Source organism: Pseudophryne corroboree, chromosome 7 (genome assembly GCF_028390025.1).
Source record: "Pseudophryne corroboree isolate aPseCor3 chromosome 7, aPseCor3.hap2, whole genome shotgun sequence".
NCBI classification, from domain to species: Eukaryota; Metazoa; Chordata; class Amphibia; order Anura; family Myobatrachidae; genus Pseudophryne; species Pseudophryne corroboree.
This window is the reverse complement of record NC_086450.1, coordinates 351,375,125-351,390,791: the sequence shown is the minus strand read 5'-3', so window position 1 is coordinate 351,390,791 and position 15,667 is coordinate 351,375,125. Positions and strand designations below refer to the sequence as shown.

The 15,667-nt window shown below is 48.6% G+C and overlaps 1 protein-coding gene and 1 non-coding gene across 2 annotated transcripts in view; both read right to left on the bottom strand.

Annotated features, from left to right (window-relative positions):
* THUMPD1 (THUMP domain containing 1) overlaps positions 1-15,047 on the bottom strand; it is a 32,529-nt gene extending 17,482 nt beyond the window's left edge. Inside the window, exon 1 of the mRNA XM_063934437.1 lies at positions 14,741-15,047. Within this exon, the coding sequence (XP_063790507.1) occupies positions 14,741-14,941 (201 nt within the window). The 5' untranslated portion in view covers positions 14,942-15,047. The remainder of the gene's footprint in view (positions 1-14,740) is intronic.
* Positions 170-276, bottom strand: LOC134946949 (U6 spliceosomal RNA). The gene has a single exon (XR_010182495.1). It is a non-coding gene; the product is annotated as a U6 spliceosomal RNA (small nuclear RNA).
* Positions 15,048-15,667: the final 620 nt, after the last annotated feature.

Genomic DNA, 15,667 nt, shown 5'->3' with positions numbered 1-15,667 from the left:
TGTAACGGCGCGCTTCCACAATTGGAAATGCTAAATGACCTAAGAGGCCGTTAAGCCACTGGCTTGTTGACCTTAGCACCATGTCGTTACAAGTCGTGACTGTTTTTGTACCACAGCCTTGAAAAAAAACAAAAACTGAAGTCTAAAGGAATTATACGTCGGGTAATATTTTGTTATGGAACGCTTCACGAATTTGCGTGTCATCCTTGCGCAGGGGCTATGCTAATATTCTCTGTAACGTTCCAATTTTAGTATATGTGCTGCCGAAGCGAGCACTGTGAATATCAAATTAGCATTAAACAAGTTCTAGCCTTGTTTTGGTGAAACTAACGACGATGAAAAGCTAGATTCGTGTTAGCCGAAGCTTTACAGAGATACTCTTTTATTAACAGTGATCGTCATTGTTTAGATACATAAAGCGTCTAGTGACCCATGTTTATAATGTTTGTCACAGACGAATTCACCAATGACGTATTGTCCCATTTAGAACGGGTAAATAGAGTTAACTGTTAGTCAGATATTTTAACTAATAACTCATTGAAAATCTGTTGTTTAGGAAAATCGACAGATTAGATGTTAGAGTCTTCTGCTATTAGCAATGTATGGTTGTCAAACCCCCGCACTATCTGACTGCTGGTTTAATGTACCCTTCTCAGTGGTAGGTACCGCTGTGAGGTTTGTATAATTGTCAGATTAAATTATAAGACCATATAAAGTAACAGGACTGAAAATCCTTTGTTAGAGCTTGCGGAGTAACTTTGGAGACTCCGCTCTTACCGCTCGTCGAGATTATGCTTAACATAGGATCTGATTGGACACGTACAAACCAACAGACTTTGCGGTAGATTTATGTACCGATATTATAGTAAACCTTATATTTAGTCTGTGTTGTATGCTTATACAGACAGACACCACAATAGCCAAAGGACAGACTTAAAGTACGTAATATATATATATATATATATATATATATATATATATATATATATATATATAATATATATATATATATATATTTATGGATAAATATATTTATGGATAAATACAGTTTACATGCCTATGTGAAACCTGACCCAAATTTTTTTCCCACTAACACCCCTGCGCCTCCGGTGGCGAAGAGATGTAGTGTAGGAATGTTCTGGAATTATGGCAGCAACAGGAAACATGATTAAAAATGGCCCCCATGCCATGCTTCCCTTGTAATTCCTAGGAGAAAATAAGAATTTACTTACCGATAATTCTATTTCTCGGAGTCCGTAGTGGATGCTGGGGTTCCTGAAAGGACCATGGGGAATAGCGGCTCCGCAGGAGACAGGGCACAAAAAAGTAAAGCTTTTACCAGATCAGGTGGTGTGCACTGGCTCCTCCCCCTATGACCCTCCTCCAGACTCCAGTTAGGTACTGTGCCCGGACGAGCGTACACAATAAGGGAGGCAATTTGAATCCCGGGTAAGACTCATACCAGCCACACCAATCACACCGTACAACTTGTGATCTAAACCCAGTTAACAGTATGATAACAGAAAGAGCCTCTTAAAGATGGCTCCTTAACAATATAACCCGAATTTGTTAACAATAACTATGTACAGTATTGCAGATAATCCGCACTTGGGATGGGCGCCCAGCATCCACTACGGACTCCGAGAAATAGAATTATCGGTAAGTAAATTCTTATTTTCTCTATCGTCCTAAGTGGATGCTGGGGTTCCTGAAAGGACCATGGGGATTATACCAAAGCTCCCAAACGGGCGGGAGAGTGCGGATGACTCTGCAGCACCGAATGAGAGAATTCCAAGTCCTCTTTTGCCAGGGTATCAAATTTGTAGAATTTTACAAACGTGTTTTCCCCCGACCACGTAGCTGCTCGACAGAATTGTAATGCCGAGACCCCTCGGGCAGCCGCCCAAGATGAGCCCACCTTCCTTGTGGAATGGGCCTTAACAGATTTAGGCTGTGGCAGGCCTGCCACAGAATGAGCAAGTTGAATTGTGTTACAAATCCAACGAGCAATCGTCTGCTTAGAAGCAGGGGCACCCAACTTGTTGGGTGCATATAGTATCAACAGCGAGTCAGATTTTCTGACTTCAGCCGTCCTTGAAATGTATATTTTTAAGGCTCTGACAACGTCCAACAACTTGGAGTCCTCCAAGTCGCCAGTGGCCGCAGGCACCACAATAGGTTGGTTCAGGTGAAACGCTGATACCACCTTAGGGAGAAAATGCGGACGAGTCCTCAGTTCTGCCCTATCCGAATGGAAGATTAGATAAGGGCTTTTATAAGATAAAGCCGCCAATTTAGATACTCTCCTGGCGGAAGCCAGGGCCAGTAACATAGTCACTTTCCATGTGAGATATTTAAAATCCACCTTTTTCAATGGTTCAAACCAATGGGATTTGAGGAAATCTAAAACTACATTTAGATCCCACGGTGCCACCGGAGGCACCACAGGAGGCTGTATATGCAGTACTCCTTTAACAAAAGTCTGTACCTCAGGAACTGAGGCCAATTCTTTTTGGAAGAATATTGACAGGGCCGAAATTTGAACCTTAATAGATCTCAATTTGAGACCCATAGACAATCCTGATTGTAGGAAATGTAGGAAACGACCCAGTTGAAATTCCTCCGTCGGAACACTCCGATCCTCGCACCACGCGACATATTTTCGCCAAATGCGGTGATAATGTTTCGCGGTGACTTCCTTCCTTGCCTTAATCAAGGTAGGAATGACTTCTTCTGGAATGCCTTTCCCTTTTAGGATCTGGCGTTCAACCGCCATGCCGTCAAACGCAGCCGCGGTAAGTCTTGAAAGAGACAGGGACCCTGTTGTAGCAGGTCCCTTCTCAGAAGTAGAGGGCACGGGTCGTCCGTGACCAACTCTTGAAGTTCCGGGTACCAAGTCCTTCTTGGCCAATCCGGAGCCACTAGTATTGTTCTTACTCCTCCTCACCGTATAATCTTCAATACCTTTGGTATGAGAGGCAGAGGAGGAAACACATATACTGATTTGTACACCCAAGGTGTTACCAGTGCGTCCACAGCTATTGCCTGTGGATCTCTTGACCTGGCGCAATACTTGTCCAGTTTCTTGTTGAGGCGAGACGCCATCATGTCTACCATTGGTCTTTCCCAACAGTTTATTAGCATGTGGAAGACTTCTGGATGAAGACCCCCCTCTCCCGGGTGAATATCGTGTCTGCTGAGGAAGTCTGCTTCCCAGTTGTCCACGCCCGGGAAGAACACTGCTGACAGTGCTATTACGTGATTCTCCGCCCAGCGAAGAATCTTGGCAGCTTCTGCCATTGCACTCCTGCTTCTTGTGCCGCCCTGTCTGTTTACATGGGCGACCGCCGTGATGTTGTCCGACTGAATCAACACCGGTTTTCCTTGCAGGAGTGGTTCCGCCTGGCTTAGAGCATTTTAGATTGCTCTTAGTACCAGAATGTTTATGTGAAGAGACTTTTCCAGGTTCGTCCATACCCCCTGGAAGTTTCTTCCTTGTGTGACTGCTCCCCAACCTCTCAGGCTGGCGTCCGTGGTCACCAGGATCAAATCCTGTATGCCGAATCTGCGGCCCTCCAATAGATGAGCCTTTTGCAACCACCACAGAAGATATACCCTTGTCCTTGGCGACAGGGTTATTCGCAGGTGCATCTGAGGATGCGACCCTGACCATTTGTCCAACAGATCCCTTTGGAAAATTCTTGCATGGAATCTGCCGAATGGAATTGCTTCGTAAAAAGCCACCATTTTTCCCAGGACTCTTGTGCATTGATGTACAGACACCTTTCCTGGTTTTAGGAGGTTCCTGACAGGTCGGATAACTCCTTGGCTTTTTCCTCGGGAAGAAAAACCTTTTTCTGAACCGTGTCCAGAATCATCCCTAGGAACAGCAGACGTATCGTCGGAAAACAGCTGCGATTCTTGGAATATTTAGAATCCAGTCGTGCCGTCGAAGAACTACTTTAGATAGTGCTCTTCCGACCTCCAACTGTTCTCTGGAACTTGCCCTTTTTAGGTCGTGCAAGTAAGGGATAATTTAGATGCCTTTTTTCTTTGAAGAAACATCTTTTCGGCCATTACCTTGGTAAAAAGGCCCGGGGTGCCGTGGATAATTCAAACGGCATCGTCTGAAACTGATATTGACAGTTCTGTACCACGAACCAGAGGTACCCTTGATGAGAAGGACAAAATTTGGACATGGAGGTAATCCTTGATGTCCAGGGACACCATATAGTCCCCTTTTTTCCGGTTCGCTATCACTGCTCTGAGTGACTTTATCTCGATTTGAACCTTTTATGTAAGTGTTCAAAACATTTTAGATTTAGACTATGTGTCACCAAGCCGTCTGGCTTCAGTACCACAATATAGTGTGGAAAAATAATACCCTTTTCCTTGTCGTAGGAGGGGTACTTTGATTATCACCTGCTGGATATACAGCTTGTGAATTGTTTCCAATGCTGCCTCCCTGTCGGAGGGAGCCGTTGGTAAAGCAGACTTCAGGAACCTGCGAGGAGAAGATGTCTCGACTCTCCAATCTTTACCCCTGGGATAATACTCGTACGATCTAGGGGTCAACTTGCGAGTGATCCCACTGCGCCCTGAGACTCTTGAGACTACCCCCCCACCTTGAGTCCGCTTGCACGGCCCCAGCGTCATGCTGAGGACTTGGCAGACGCGGTGGAGGGCTTCTTTTCCTGGGAAAGGGCTGCCTGCTGCAGTCTACTTCCCTTACCTCTATGTCTGGGCAGATATGACTGGCCTTTTGCCTGCATGCCCTCATGGGAAAGGAAAGATTGAGGCTGAAAAGACGGTGTCTTTTTTAGCTGAGATGTAACTTGGGGTAAAAAAGGTTGGATTTCCCAGCTGTTGCTGTGGTCCCCAGGTCCGATGGACCGACCCCCAAATAACTCCTTCCCTTTATACAGCAATACTTCCATCTGCCGTATGGGATCTGTATCACCTGACCACTGTCGTGTCCCTGACATCTTCTGGGAGATATGGACAACGCACTTATCTTGATGCCAGAGAGCAAATATCCCTCTGTGCATCTCACATACATATATATAGAATGCATCCTATTAAATGCTCTACATGAATAAAATATTTTCAGTCAGGGAATCCGACCAAGCCAACCCAGCACTGCATCTCCAGGCTGATGGCGATCGCTGGTCGCAGTATAACCACCGTATGTGTATATACTTTTTAGGATATTTTTCCAGCTTCCTATCAGCTGGCTCCTTGAGGGCGGCCGTATCTGGAGACGGTAACGCCACTTGATAAGCGTGTGAGCGCCTTATCACCCTAAGGGGTGTTTCCCAACGTACCCTAATTTCTGGCGGGAAAGGGTATAACGCCAATATTTGCTATCGGGGTAACCCTACGCATCATCACACACTTCATTTTATTTTATCTGATTCAGGAAAAACTACAGGTAGTTTTTTCCACTCCCACATAATACCCTTTCTTGTGGTACTTGTAGTATCAGAAACACGTAACACCTCCTTCATTGCCCTTAACGTGTGGCCCTAATGAGAAATACGTTTGTTTATTCACCGTCGACACTGTATTCAGTGTCCGTGTCTGTGTCTGTGTCGACCGACTGAGGTAAATGGGCGTTTTTAAAACCCCTGACGGTGTTTCTGAGCCGCCTGGACCGGTCCTAATAGATTGTCGGCCGTCTCATGTCGTCAACCGACCTTGCAGCGTGTTGACATTCTCACGTAATTCTCTAAATAAGCCATCCATTCCGGTGTCGACTCCCTAGAGAGTGACATCACCATTACAGGCAATTTCTCCGCCTCCTCACCAACATCGTCCTCATACATGTCGACACACACGTGCCGACACACAGCACACACACCGGGAATGCTCTGACAGAGGACAGGACCCACTAGCCCTTTGGGGAGACAGAGGGAGAGTCTGCCAGCACACACCAAAAACGCTATAATTATATAGGGACAACCTTATATAAGTGTTTCTCCCTTATAGCATCTTTTATATATATACAATATCGCCAAAATCAGTGCCCCCCCTCTCTGTTTTAACCCTGTTTCTGTAGTGCAGTGCAGGGGAGAGCCTGGGAGCCTTCTCTCCAGCTTTTCTGTGAGAGAAAATGGCGCTGTGTGCTGAGGAGATAGGCCCCGCCCCTTTTACGGCGGGCTCGTCTCCCGCTATTTTTGAAGTTAGGCAGGGGTTAAATATCTCCATATAGCCTCTGTGGGCTATATGTGAGGTATTTTTTGCCTCTAATAAGGTTTTTATTTGCCTCTCAGAGCGCCCCCCCCAGCGCTCTGCACCCTCAGTGACTGTTGTGTGAAGTGTGCTGAGAGGAAAATGGCGCACAGCTGCAGTGCTGTGCGCTACCTTTATGAAGACTCAGGAGTCTTCAGCCGCCGATTTTGGACCTCTTCTCTCTTCAGCGTCTGCAAGGGGGCCGGCGGCGCGGCTCCGGTGACCATCCAGGCTGTACCTGTGATCGTCCCTCTGGAGCTAGTGTCCAGTAGCCAAGCAGCAAATCCACTCTGCACGCAGGTGAGTTCACTACTTCTCCCCCAAGTCCCTCGTTGCAGTGATCCTGTTGCCAGCAGGACTCACTGTAAAGTAAAAAACCTAAGCTAAACTTTCTCTAAGCAGCTCTTTAGGAGAGCCACCTAGATTGCACCCTTCTCGTTCGGGCACAAAATCTAACTGGAGTCTGGAGGAGGGTCATAGGGGGAGGAGCCAGTGCACACCACCTGATCTGGTAAAAGCTTTACTTTTTTGTGCCCTGTCTCCTGCGGAGCCGCTATTCCCCATGGTCCTTTCAGGAACCCCAGCATCCACTTAGGACGATAGAGAAAATACAATATCTGCTGCCCATGATAATCAGTCTAATATACACTGATAATCACAGCACATGCAGGTTACAAGAACATCACAGGCAGATGACCTTTAATATAAGCCCTGCCTTTAATATGTTAATATTAATAACTTTTATACATAAATATCCTGTACTCCCTGTAGCGCTGTGTCTCAGCGGGGAGCTGGGGAGTTATTGCAGGGAGGCTAAGGACCATAACCCCGGGCAGCAGAAAATCGGCTGGCCGGAGTGTTGCTAGGCAAGCTGCCCGGGTTTCTATGTGAGAGCCCCGCTGACTGGGTCTCCGTCTCTGATGTTAGCGGTGAGCTGGGACGCTCACTGCAGGGAGCGATGCCGGCGCCCTGTTGGCGCTGTACTGAGCGGTGTAACGGACCCCACCGCGAGAGAGCTGCGGCGGCCAGCGGCCTCTGAGCAGATCAGCGGGGGCCTGCACTGAGGATTTCACCGACTGCTGAAGACTGTGGCCGTGCTGAATGGGGAGACCAGCGGCGGAACGGGCGCTAAGTGGAGCAGCGGCGTGCGCTAAGCGCTACAATGTCCTCCCACCTCGGGCGGCAGCGGGAGCTGACCACCCCTTTCTGAATCGCACACCACACAGCGGGGCGGCCGCCTGCGCTGACCGCCCCGTTTTCCCCAGCATACCTTATGCGACGTCTAAGTTCAGAGCTCTCCGGGCGTAGCTGCGACGGGGCTTCTATCTGTAAGCTCCGTCTAGCTTGATCCTTTCATGGCTGTGACGGGGCTTCTTTCTGTAAGCTCCGTCCAGCTCTTTGATCACTTTTTTATGGCTGTGACGGGGCTTCTTTATGTAAGTTCCGTCCAGCTGTTGCAGGCCAGTGGGCCTGTGGCTGTGAGGGTGCTCTTTGTGAGGACCGACACGCCATGTGTTGCAGCGGCACTATCCCGGACCCATGTTTTTCAATAAACTGGGAAGGGATGTATAGTAAAATAAAAATTAAAAAATAAAAATGAAAAATTAATAAAAATCTTCCACCAAGTGTGGGAATCCCACAAGCCGTTGTTAGTGCTTTGAGCACGGAAAAAACACTGAGGTCGTACACTGAGGTACTCTGGGATATGGAGGGGTGGAGAGTTCTAAATTTAAATATTCAGTGCCTTTGTTTCTGCTACGCCGTCCATATCCCAAGAGTACTCCAGTGACCCCTAGTGGATGAAAAAGAAAAACAATTACAGGTATAACATAAGTATTAGTATAAATGAAGGTACTGTATGCAGTGTATCACCTCACAAACACGTAGGTCACTACTCAACCTACAATTGCAGGCTTACCCAAGCAAACCATATATAACACAGGTTCTCAAACTCGGTCCTCAGGACACCACATAGTGCATGTTTTTGCAGGTCTCTTCACAGAATCACAAGTGAAATAATTAGCTCCACATGTGGACCTTTTAAAATGTGTCAGTGAGTAATTAATACACCTGTGCACCTGCTGGATTACCTGCAAAACATGCACTGTGTGGGGTCCTGAGGACCGAGTTTGAGAACCTATGATAATAAGAATTTACTCACCGGTAATTCTATTTCTCGTAGTCCGTAGTGGATGCTGGGGACTCCGTAAGGACCATGGGGAATAGACGGCTCCGCAGGAGACTGGGCACATCTAAAGAAAGATTTAGGTCTATCTGGTGTGCACTGGCTCCTCCCCCTATGACCCTCCTCCAAGCCTCAGTTAGGACACTGTGCCCGGAAGAGCTGACACAATAAGGAAGGATTTTGAATCCCGGGTAAGACTCATACCAGCCACACCAATCACACCGTATAACTCGTGATAGGAACCCCGGTTAACAGTATGATAACAACGGAGCCTCTGAACAGATGGCTCGCAATAACAACCCGATTTGTGTAACAATAACTATTTACAAGTATTGCAGACAATCCGCACTTGGGATGGGCGCCCAGCATCCACTACGGACTACGAGAAATAGAATTACCGTTGAGTAAATTCTTATTTTCTCTGACGTCCTAGGGGATGCTGGGGACTCCGTAAGGACCAAAGCTCCCAAACGGGCGGGAGAGTGCGGATGACTCTGCAACACCGAATGAGAACTCCAGGTCCTCCTCAGCCAGGGTATCAAATTTGTAGAATTTTGCAAACGTGTTTGCCCCTGACCAAGTAGCAGCTCGGCAAAGTTGTAAAGCCGAGACCCCTCGGGCAGCCGCCCAAGATGAGCCCACCTTCCTTGTGGAATGGGCTTTTACAGATTTAGGCTGCGGTAGTCCCACCGCAGAATGCGCCAGCTGAATAGTGCTACAAATCCAGCGCGCGATAGTCTGCTTAGAAGCAGGAGCACCCAGTTTGTTGGGTGCATACAGGATAAACAGCGAGTCAGTTTTCCTGACTCCAGCCGTCCTGGAAATTTAAATTTTCAGGGCCCTGACTACGTCCAGTAACTTGGAATCCTCCAAGTTCCTAGTAGCCGCAGGCACCACAATAGGCTGGTTCAAGTGAAACGCTGATACCACCTTCGGGAGAAACTGAGGACGAGTCCTCAACTCTGCCCTATCCATATGGAAAATCAGATAAGGGCTCTTATAGGACAAAGCCGCCAATTCTGACACACGCCTGACCGAAGCCAGAGCCAACAGCATGACCACGTTCCACGTGAGATATTTCAAATCCACAGTCTTAAGTGGTTCAAACCAATGGATTTCAGGAACTCCAAAACCACATTGAGATCCCAAGGTGCCACTGGGGGCACAAAAGGAGGCTGAATACGCAGAACTCCTTTGACAAAAGTCTGAACTTCAGGCAGTGAAGCCAGTTCTTTCTGGAAGAAAATCGACAGGGCCGAAATCTGGACCTTAATGGACCCCAATTTGAGGCCCAACGTCACCCCTGCTTGCAGGAAATGCAGGAATCGACCCAGTTGAAATTCCTCCGTTGGGGCCTTCCTGGCCTCACACCAAGCAACATATTTCCGCCAAATGCGGTGATAATGTTTTGCGGTGACATCCTTCCTGGCTTTGATCAGGGTAGGGATGACTTCCTCCGGAATGCCCTTTTCCTTCAGGATCCGGTGTTCAACCGCCATGCCGTCAAACGTAGCCGCGGTAAGTCTTGGAACAGACAGGGCCCCTGCTGCAGCAGTTCCTGTCTGAGCGGCAGAGGCCAAGGGTCCTCTGAAAGCATCTCTTGAAGTTCCGGGTACCAAGCTCTTCTTGGCCAATCCGGAACCACGAGTATAGTTTACACTCCTCGCCTTCGTATTATTCTCAGTACCTTGGGAATGAGAGGCAGAGGAGGAAACACATAAACCGACTGGTACACCCACGGTGTTACCAGAGCGTCCACAGCGATCGCCTGAGGGTCCCTTGACCTGGCGCAATATCTTTTTAGCTTTTTGTTGAGGCGGGACGCCATCATGTCCACCTGTGGTCTTTCCCACCGGTTTACCAGCATTTGGAAGACTTCTGGATGAAGTCCCCATTCTCCCGGGTGGAGGTCGTGCCTGCTGAGGAAGTCTGCTTCCCAGTTGTCCACTCCCGGAATGAACACTGCTGTCAGTGCTAACACATGATTTTCCGCCCATCGGAGAATCCTTGTGGCTTCTGCCATTGCCCTCCTGCTTCTTGTGCCGCCCTGTCTGTTTACATGGGCGACCGCCGTGATGTTGTCTGATTGGATCAGTACCGGCTGGTTCTGAAGCAGGGGCTTTGCTTGGCTTAGGGCATTGTAAATGGCCCTTAGCTCTAGAATATTTATGTGAAGCGAAATCTCCTGATTTGACCACAGTCCTTAGAAATTTCTTCCCTGTGTGACTGCGCCCCAGCCCCGAAGGCTGGCATCCGTGGTCACCAGGACCCAGTCCTGTATTCCGAATCTGCGGCCCTCTAGTAGATGAGCCCTCTGCAGCCACCACAGCAGCGATACCCTGGTCCTTGCCAACAGGGTTATCCGCTGTTGCATCTGGAGATGGGACCCGGACCATTTGTCCAACAGGTCCCACTGGAAAGTCCTTTCGTGGAACCTTCCGAATGGAATTGCTTCGTACGAAGCTACCATTTTTCCCAGGACTCGTGTGCATTGATGTACCGACACCTGTCCCGGTTTTAGGAGGTCTCTGACTAGAGATGACAACTCCTCGGCTTTTTCCACTGGAAGAAACACTTTTTTCTGGTCTGTGTCCAGAATCATTCCCAGGAACAGAAGACGTGTCGTCGGGACCAGCTGTGACTTCGGAATATTGAGAATCCAGCCGTGCTGTTGTAGCACTTCCCGAGAAAGTGCTACCCCCACTACCAACTGTTCCTTGGACCTCGCCTTTATCAGGAGATCGTCCAAGTACGGGATAATTAAAACTCCCTTCTTGCGAAGGAGTATCATCATTTCGGCCATTACCTTGGTAAAGACCCTCGGTGCCGTGGATAACCCAAACGGCAGCGTCTGGAACGGATAGTGACAGTCCTGTACCACAAATCTGAGGTACTCCTGGTGAGGAGGGTAAATGGGGACATGCAGGTACGCATCCTTGATGTCCAGGGAGACCATGTAATCCCCCTCGTCCAGGCTCGCAATAACCGCCCTGAGCGATTCCATCTTGAACTTGAACCTTTTGATATAAGTGTTCAAGGATTTTAAATTTAAGATGGGTCTCACCGAACCGTCCGGTTTCGGTACCACAAACATTGTGGAATAGTAACCCTTCCCTTGCTGAAGGAGGGGTACCTTGACAATCACTTGCTGTGAATACAGTTTTTGGATAGCCACCAACACTGCCTCCCTGGCAGAGGGAGTTGCTGGTAAGGCAGATTTTAGAAAACGGCGGGGGGGGGGGACGTCTCGAATTCCAGCCTGTACCCCTGAGATACTACTTGAAGGGCCCAGGGATCCACCTGTGAGAGAGCCCACTGTGTGCTGAAATTTCTGAGACGGGCCCCCACCGTACCCGGATCCGCCTGTGAAGCCCCAGCGTCATGCTGTGGACTTACCGGACGCGGGGGAGGACTTTTGCTCTTGGGAACTGGCTGTATGCTGCAGCTTTTTCCCTCTACCTTTGCCTCTCGGCAGAAAGGATGCGCCTCGAGCCCTCTTGTGTTTATGGGGCCGAAAGGACTGTACTTGATAATACGGTGCCTTCTTTTGCTGTGGGGTAGCCTGTGGCAAAAATTTCGATTTCCCAGCCGTAGCTGTGGAAACGAGGTCTGAAAGACCATCCCCAAACAGTTCCACCCCCTTATAAGGCAAAACTTCCATGTGCCTTTTTGAATCGGCATCACCTGACCACTGCCGAGTCCATAACCCCCTTCTGGCGGCAATGGACATTGCGCTTATTTTTGATGCCAGCCGGCAAATATCCCTCTGTGCATCACGCATGTATAAGACAGCGTCCTTTATATGCTCTACTGTCAGCAAAATAGTGTCCCTATCCAGGGTATCAATATTATCCGACAGGGAATCTGACCACGCAGCAGCAGCACTGCACATCCATGCTGATGCAATCGCTGGTCGCAATATAATGCCCGTGTGTGTATATATAGCTTTTAGGGTAGCCTCCTGCTTTCTATCAGCAGGATCATTTAGGGCGGCCGTATCCGGAGACGGTAGTGCCACCTGTTTTGATAAACGTGTAAGCGCTTTATCTACCCTAGGGGACGTTTCCCAACGTGACCTATCCTCTGGCGGGAAAGGGTACGCTGCCAACAACCGTTTAGAAATTATCAATTTCTTATCGGGGGAAGTCCAGGCTTCCTCACACACCTCATTTAATTCCTCAGATGCAGGAAAAACTACTGGTAGTTTTTTCTCACCGAACATAATACCCTTTTTTGTGGTACCTGGGGTACTATCAGAAATGTGTAATACATTTTTCATTGCCTCAATCATGTAACGGGTGGACCTATTGGAGGGTACACTAGTCTCATCGTCGTCGACACTGGAGTCGGTATCCGTGTCGACATCTGTGTCTGCCATCTGAGGTAGCGGGCGTTTTAAAGCCCCTGATGACATTTGAGACGCTGGAACAGTCACAAGCTGAGTAGCCGGCTGTCCTATGTCGTCAAACCTTTTATGTAAGGAGCTGACACTGTCACGTAATTCCTTCCATAAGTCCATCCACACAGGTGTCGACCCCTCAGGGGGTGACAACACATTTACAGGCATTTGCTCTGCCTCCACATCATTTTCCTCATCATACATGTCGACACAGCGGTACCGACACACAGCACACACACAGGGAATGCTCTGACAGAGGACAGGACCCCACAAAGCCCTTTTGGGAGACAGAGGGAGAGTATGCCAGCACACACCAGAGCGCTATATACCACAGGGATATCACCTATAAAGAGAGTGTTTTCCCTTATAGCTGCATATATATATTATACTGCGCCTAAATTTGTGCCCCCCCTCTCTTTTTTACCCTTTCTGTAGTGCAGGACTGCAGGGGAGAGCCAGGGAGCGATCCTTCCAGCGGAGCTGTGAGGGAAAATGGCGCCAGTGTGCTGAGGGAGATGGCTCCGCCCCTTTTTCGGCGGGCTTTCTCCCGCTTTTTGTGTTATTCTGGCAGGGGTAATTTACACCTATATAGCCTCTGGGGCTATATATGGTGTCAGTTTTGCCAGCCAAGGTGTTAATATTGCTGCTCAGGGCGCCCGCCCCCAGCGCCCTGCACCCATCAGTGACCGAAGTGTGTGGTGTGCATGAGGAGCAATGGCGCACAGCTGCAGTGCTGTGCGCTACCTTGGAGAAGACAGAAGTCTTCAGCCGCCGATTTTCCGGACCTTCTTGCTTCTGGCTCTGTAAGGGGGACGGCGGCGCGGCTCCGGGAACGGACGACGAGGTCGGGTCCTGTGTGCGATCTCTCTGGAGCTAATGGTGTCCAGTAGCCTAAGAAGCCCAAGCTACCACCACTTAGGTAGGTTCGCTTCTTCTCCCCTTAGTCCCTCGCTGCAGCGAGTCTGTTGCCAGCAGGTCTCACTGTAAAATAAAAAAACCTAAAACTATACTTTCTTTCTAGGAGCTCAGGAGAGCCCCTAGTGTGCATCCAGCTCGGCCGGGCACAGAAATCTAACTGAGGCTTGGAGGAGGGTCATAGGGGGAGGAGCCAGTGCACACCAGGTAGACCTAAATCTTTCTTTAGATGTGCCCAGTCTCCTGCGGCGCCGTCTATTCCCCATGGTCCTTACGGAGTCCCCAGCACCCACTAGGACGTCAGAGAAATATAATATAGCTTGGGTGGAGGCACATATATATTAGGTACCCCTGGGGAAGTTAGAAGGGGTTACACATGTATGAAAAAATGTTTCTGTTACAGTATTTTCTCACCTACTGGTATCTTGGAATTAAGGGTATGGGTCATTAAGTCAGCAGTCATTAGGTCGACAGGGGCAATAGGTCGACATGGGGTTTTGGCCTTTTTTTGGTGTCGTTTTTTTTGTAAAGTGACGGGGAACCCCACCGCTACGCTCACCATACTTCGGGCAAGGTTACCATTCCCAATTGTAGTCCACGTGGATTGTCAAGTATGAAATAGTCCAAAAAATTAATAAAAATTTGAAAAGCTCAAGCTGTTTCGACCAAACGACCGTATCCCTGGAATTAAAATATGCCTTAGCTATCACTGTGATTTATCTTTATGATGATAGTATTATGGCTGGAGAAGTCAGATGAATTGCTAGGGAGTGTGCTACACAGCAACAGTTATAGGAGGCTGGTGTGAGCATAGATGAGCACAATGTAACAGGATCTCTCACCAGTGTGTCCCCAGTCACCATGCAGTACACGTAGTATAAACCACACGGCAGACACATCCCTGCTATGCGTGTAGGTACCACCTGGCTGCAGGTGCTCATTACCCGCCCCGCGCGGCAAGAAACACTCAGCAGCAGGCAGGTTAGTGTGTGCAATGTGGGGACCCCTACCTGCTCCGCCCCGTACAGGCGGTCCCCGTACTCATTCAGCAGGCTGTACGCTTCCGACACACAACGCCTCTCGTTCCTGTTGCAGGTGATGAGGACGCCCTGCATCCCCACCTCCAGCTGCCGGCTGCCCCTCTGCCTCTTGGGGGCGCCCCGGTACTGGGACTTCCCCCTCTTCTTCCCCTTCTGCACCTCGGAGCTCATCCTGCTGCAGCTGACGGTGCTACACTGTAACACTCCGCTCCTAGACTCACACACGTGTCTCCCTCCGCGCCGGCGCCTTTCGTGACGTCACCAGGACACCCCTTTCCCCTGACACCCAAGTTCAGATGGTCATATATACAGTGAATTATACAGAGTTGTTTTGGTAAAACCTGTACTGAAAACATCAGTTACAATGTAATCAAAGCTACAGATTACCTGCAATCTAACAGACTACACAGGTATTGCCCATAAAATAAAAAGATGAATGGGTATTACTTTTCACTGAAAAGTAATACCCATTCATCTTTTTATTTTATGGGCAATACCTGTGTAGTCTGTTAGATTGCAGGTAATCTGTAGCTTTGATTACATTGTAACTGATACATTTATAAAGCAGTACTAATGATAGCTGGGAACAGAGGCGTAAGAGTAAGAGGACTGACGTAAGCAGGGGGATAGAAATCCACATAGTTTACAATTGTCCCTGAGTCCCGGATTATGAGACTATTAGGGATATTCAATTTGCCCCGAAGAGACATTGGCAGTAAAATTCCCCCGATGTTTCTTTGGGTGTTGCGGTTGGGCTATTCGATTAGCTAGGCCGGTAAAAAAGAGTGCATTTACACCCGTAAACACACAGGTTCAGTGAAACGTGTGGTTTCGGGTGAAATAGCCTGGTTTTCGGATGAAAATGGGGCTATTATCAGGGATTTTGCTTCGCCTACC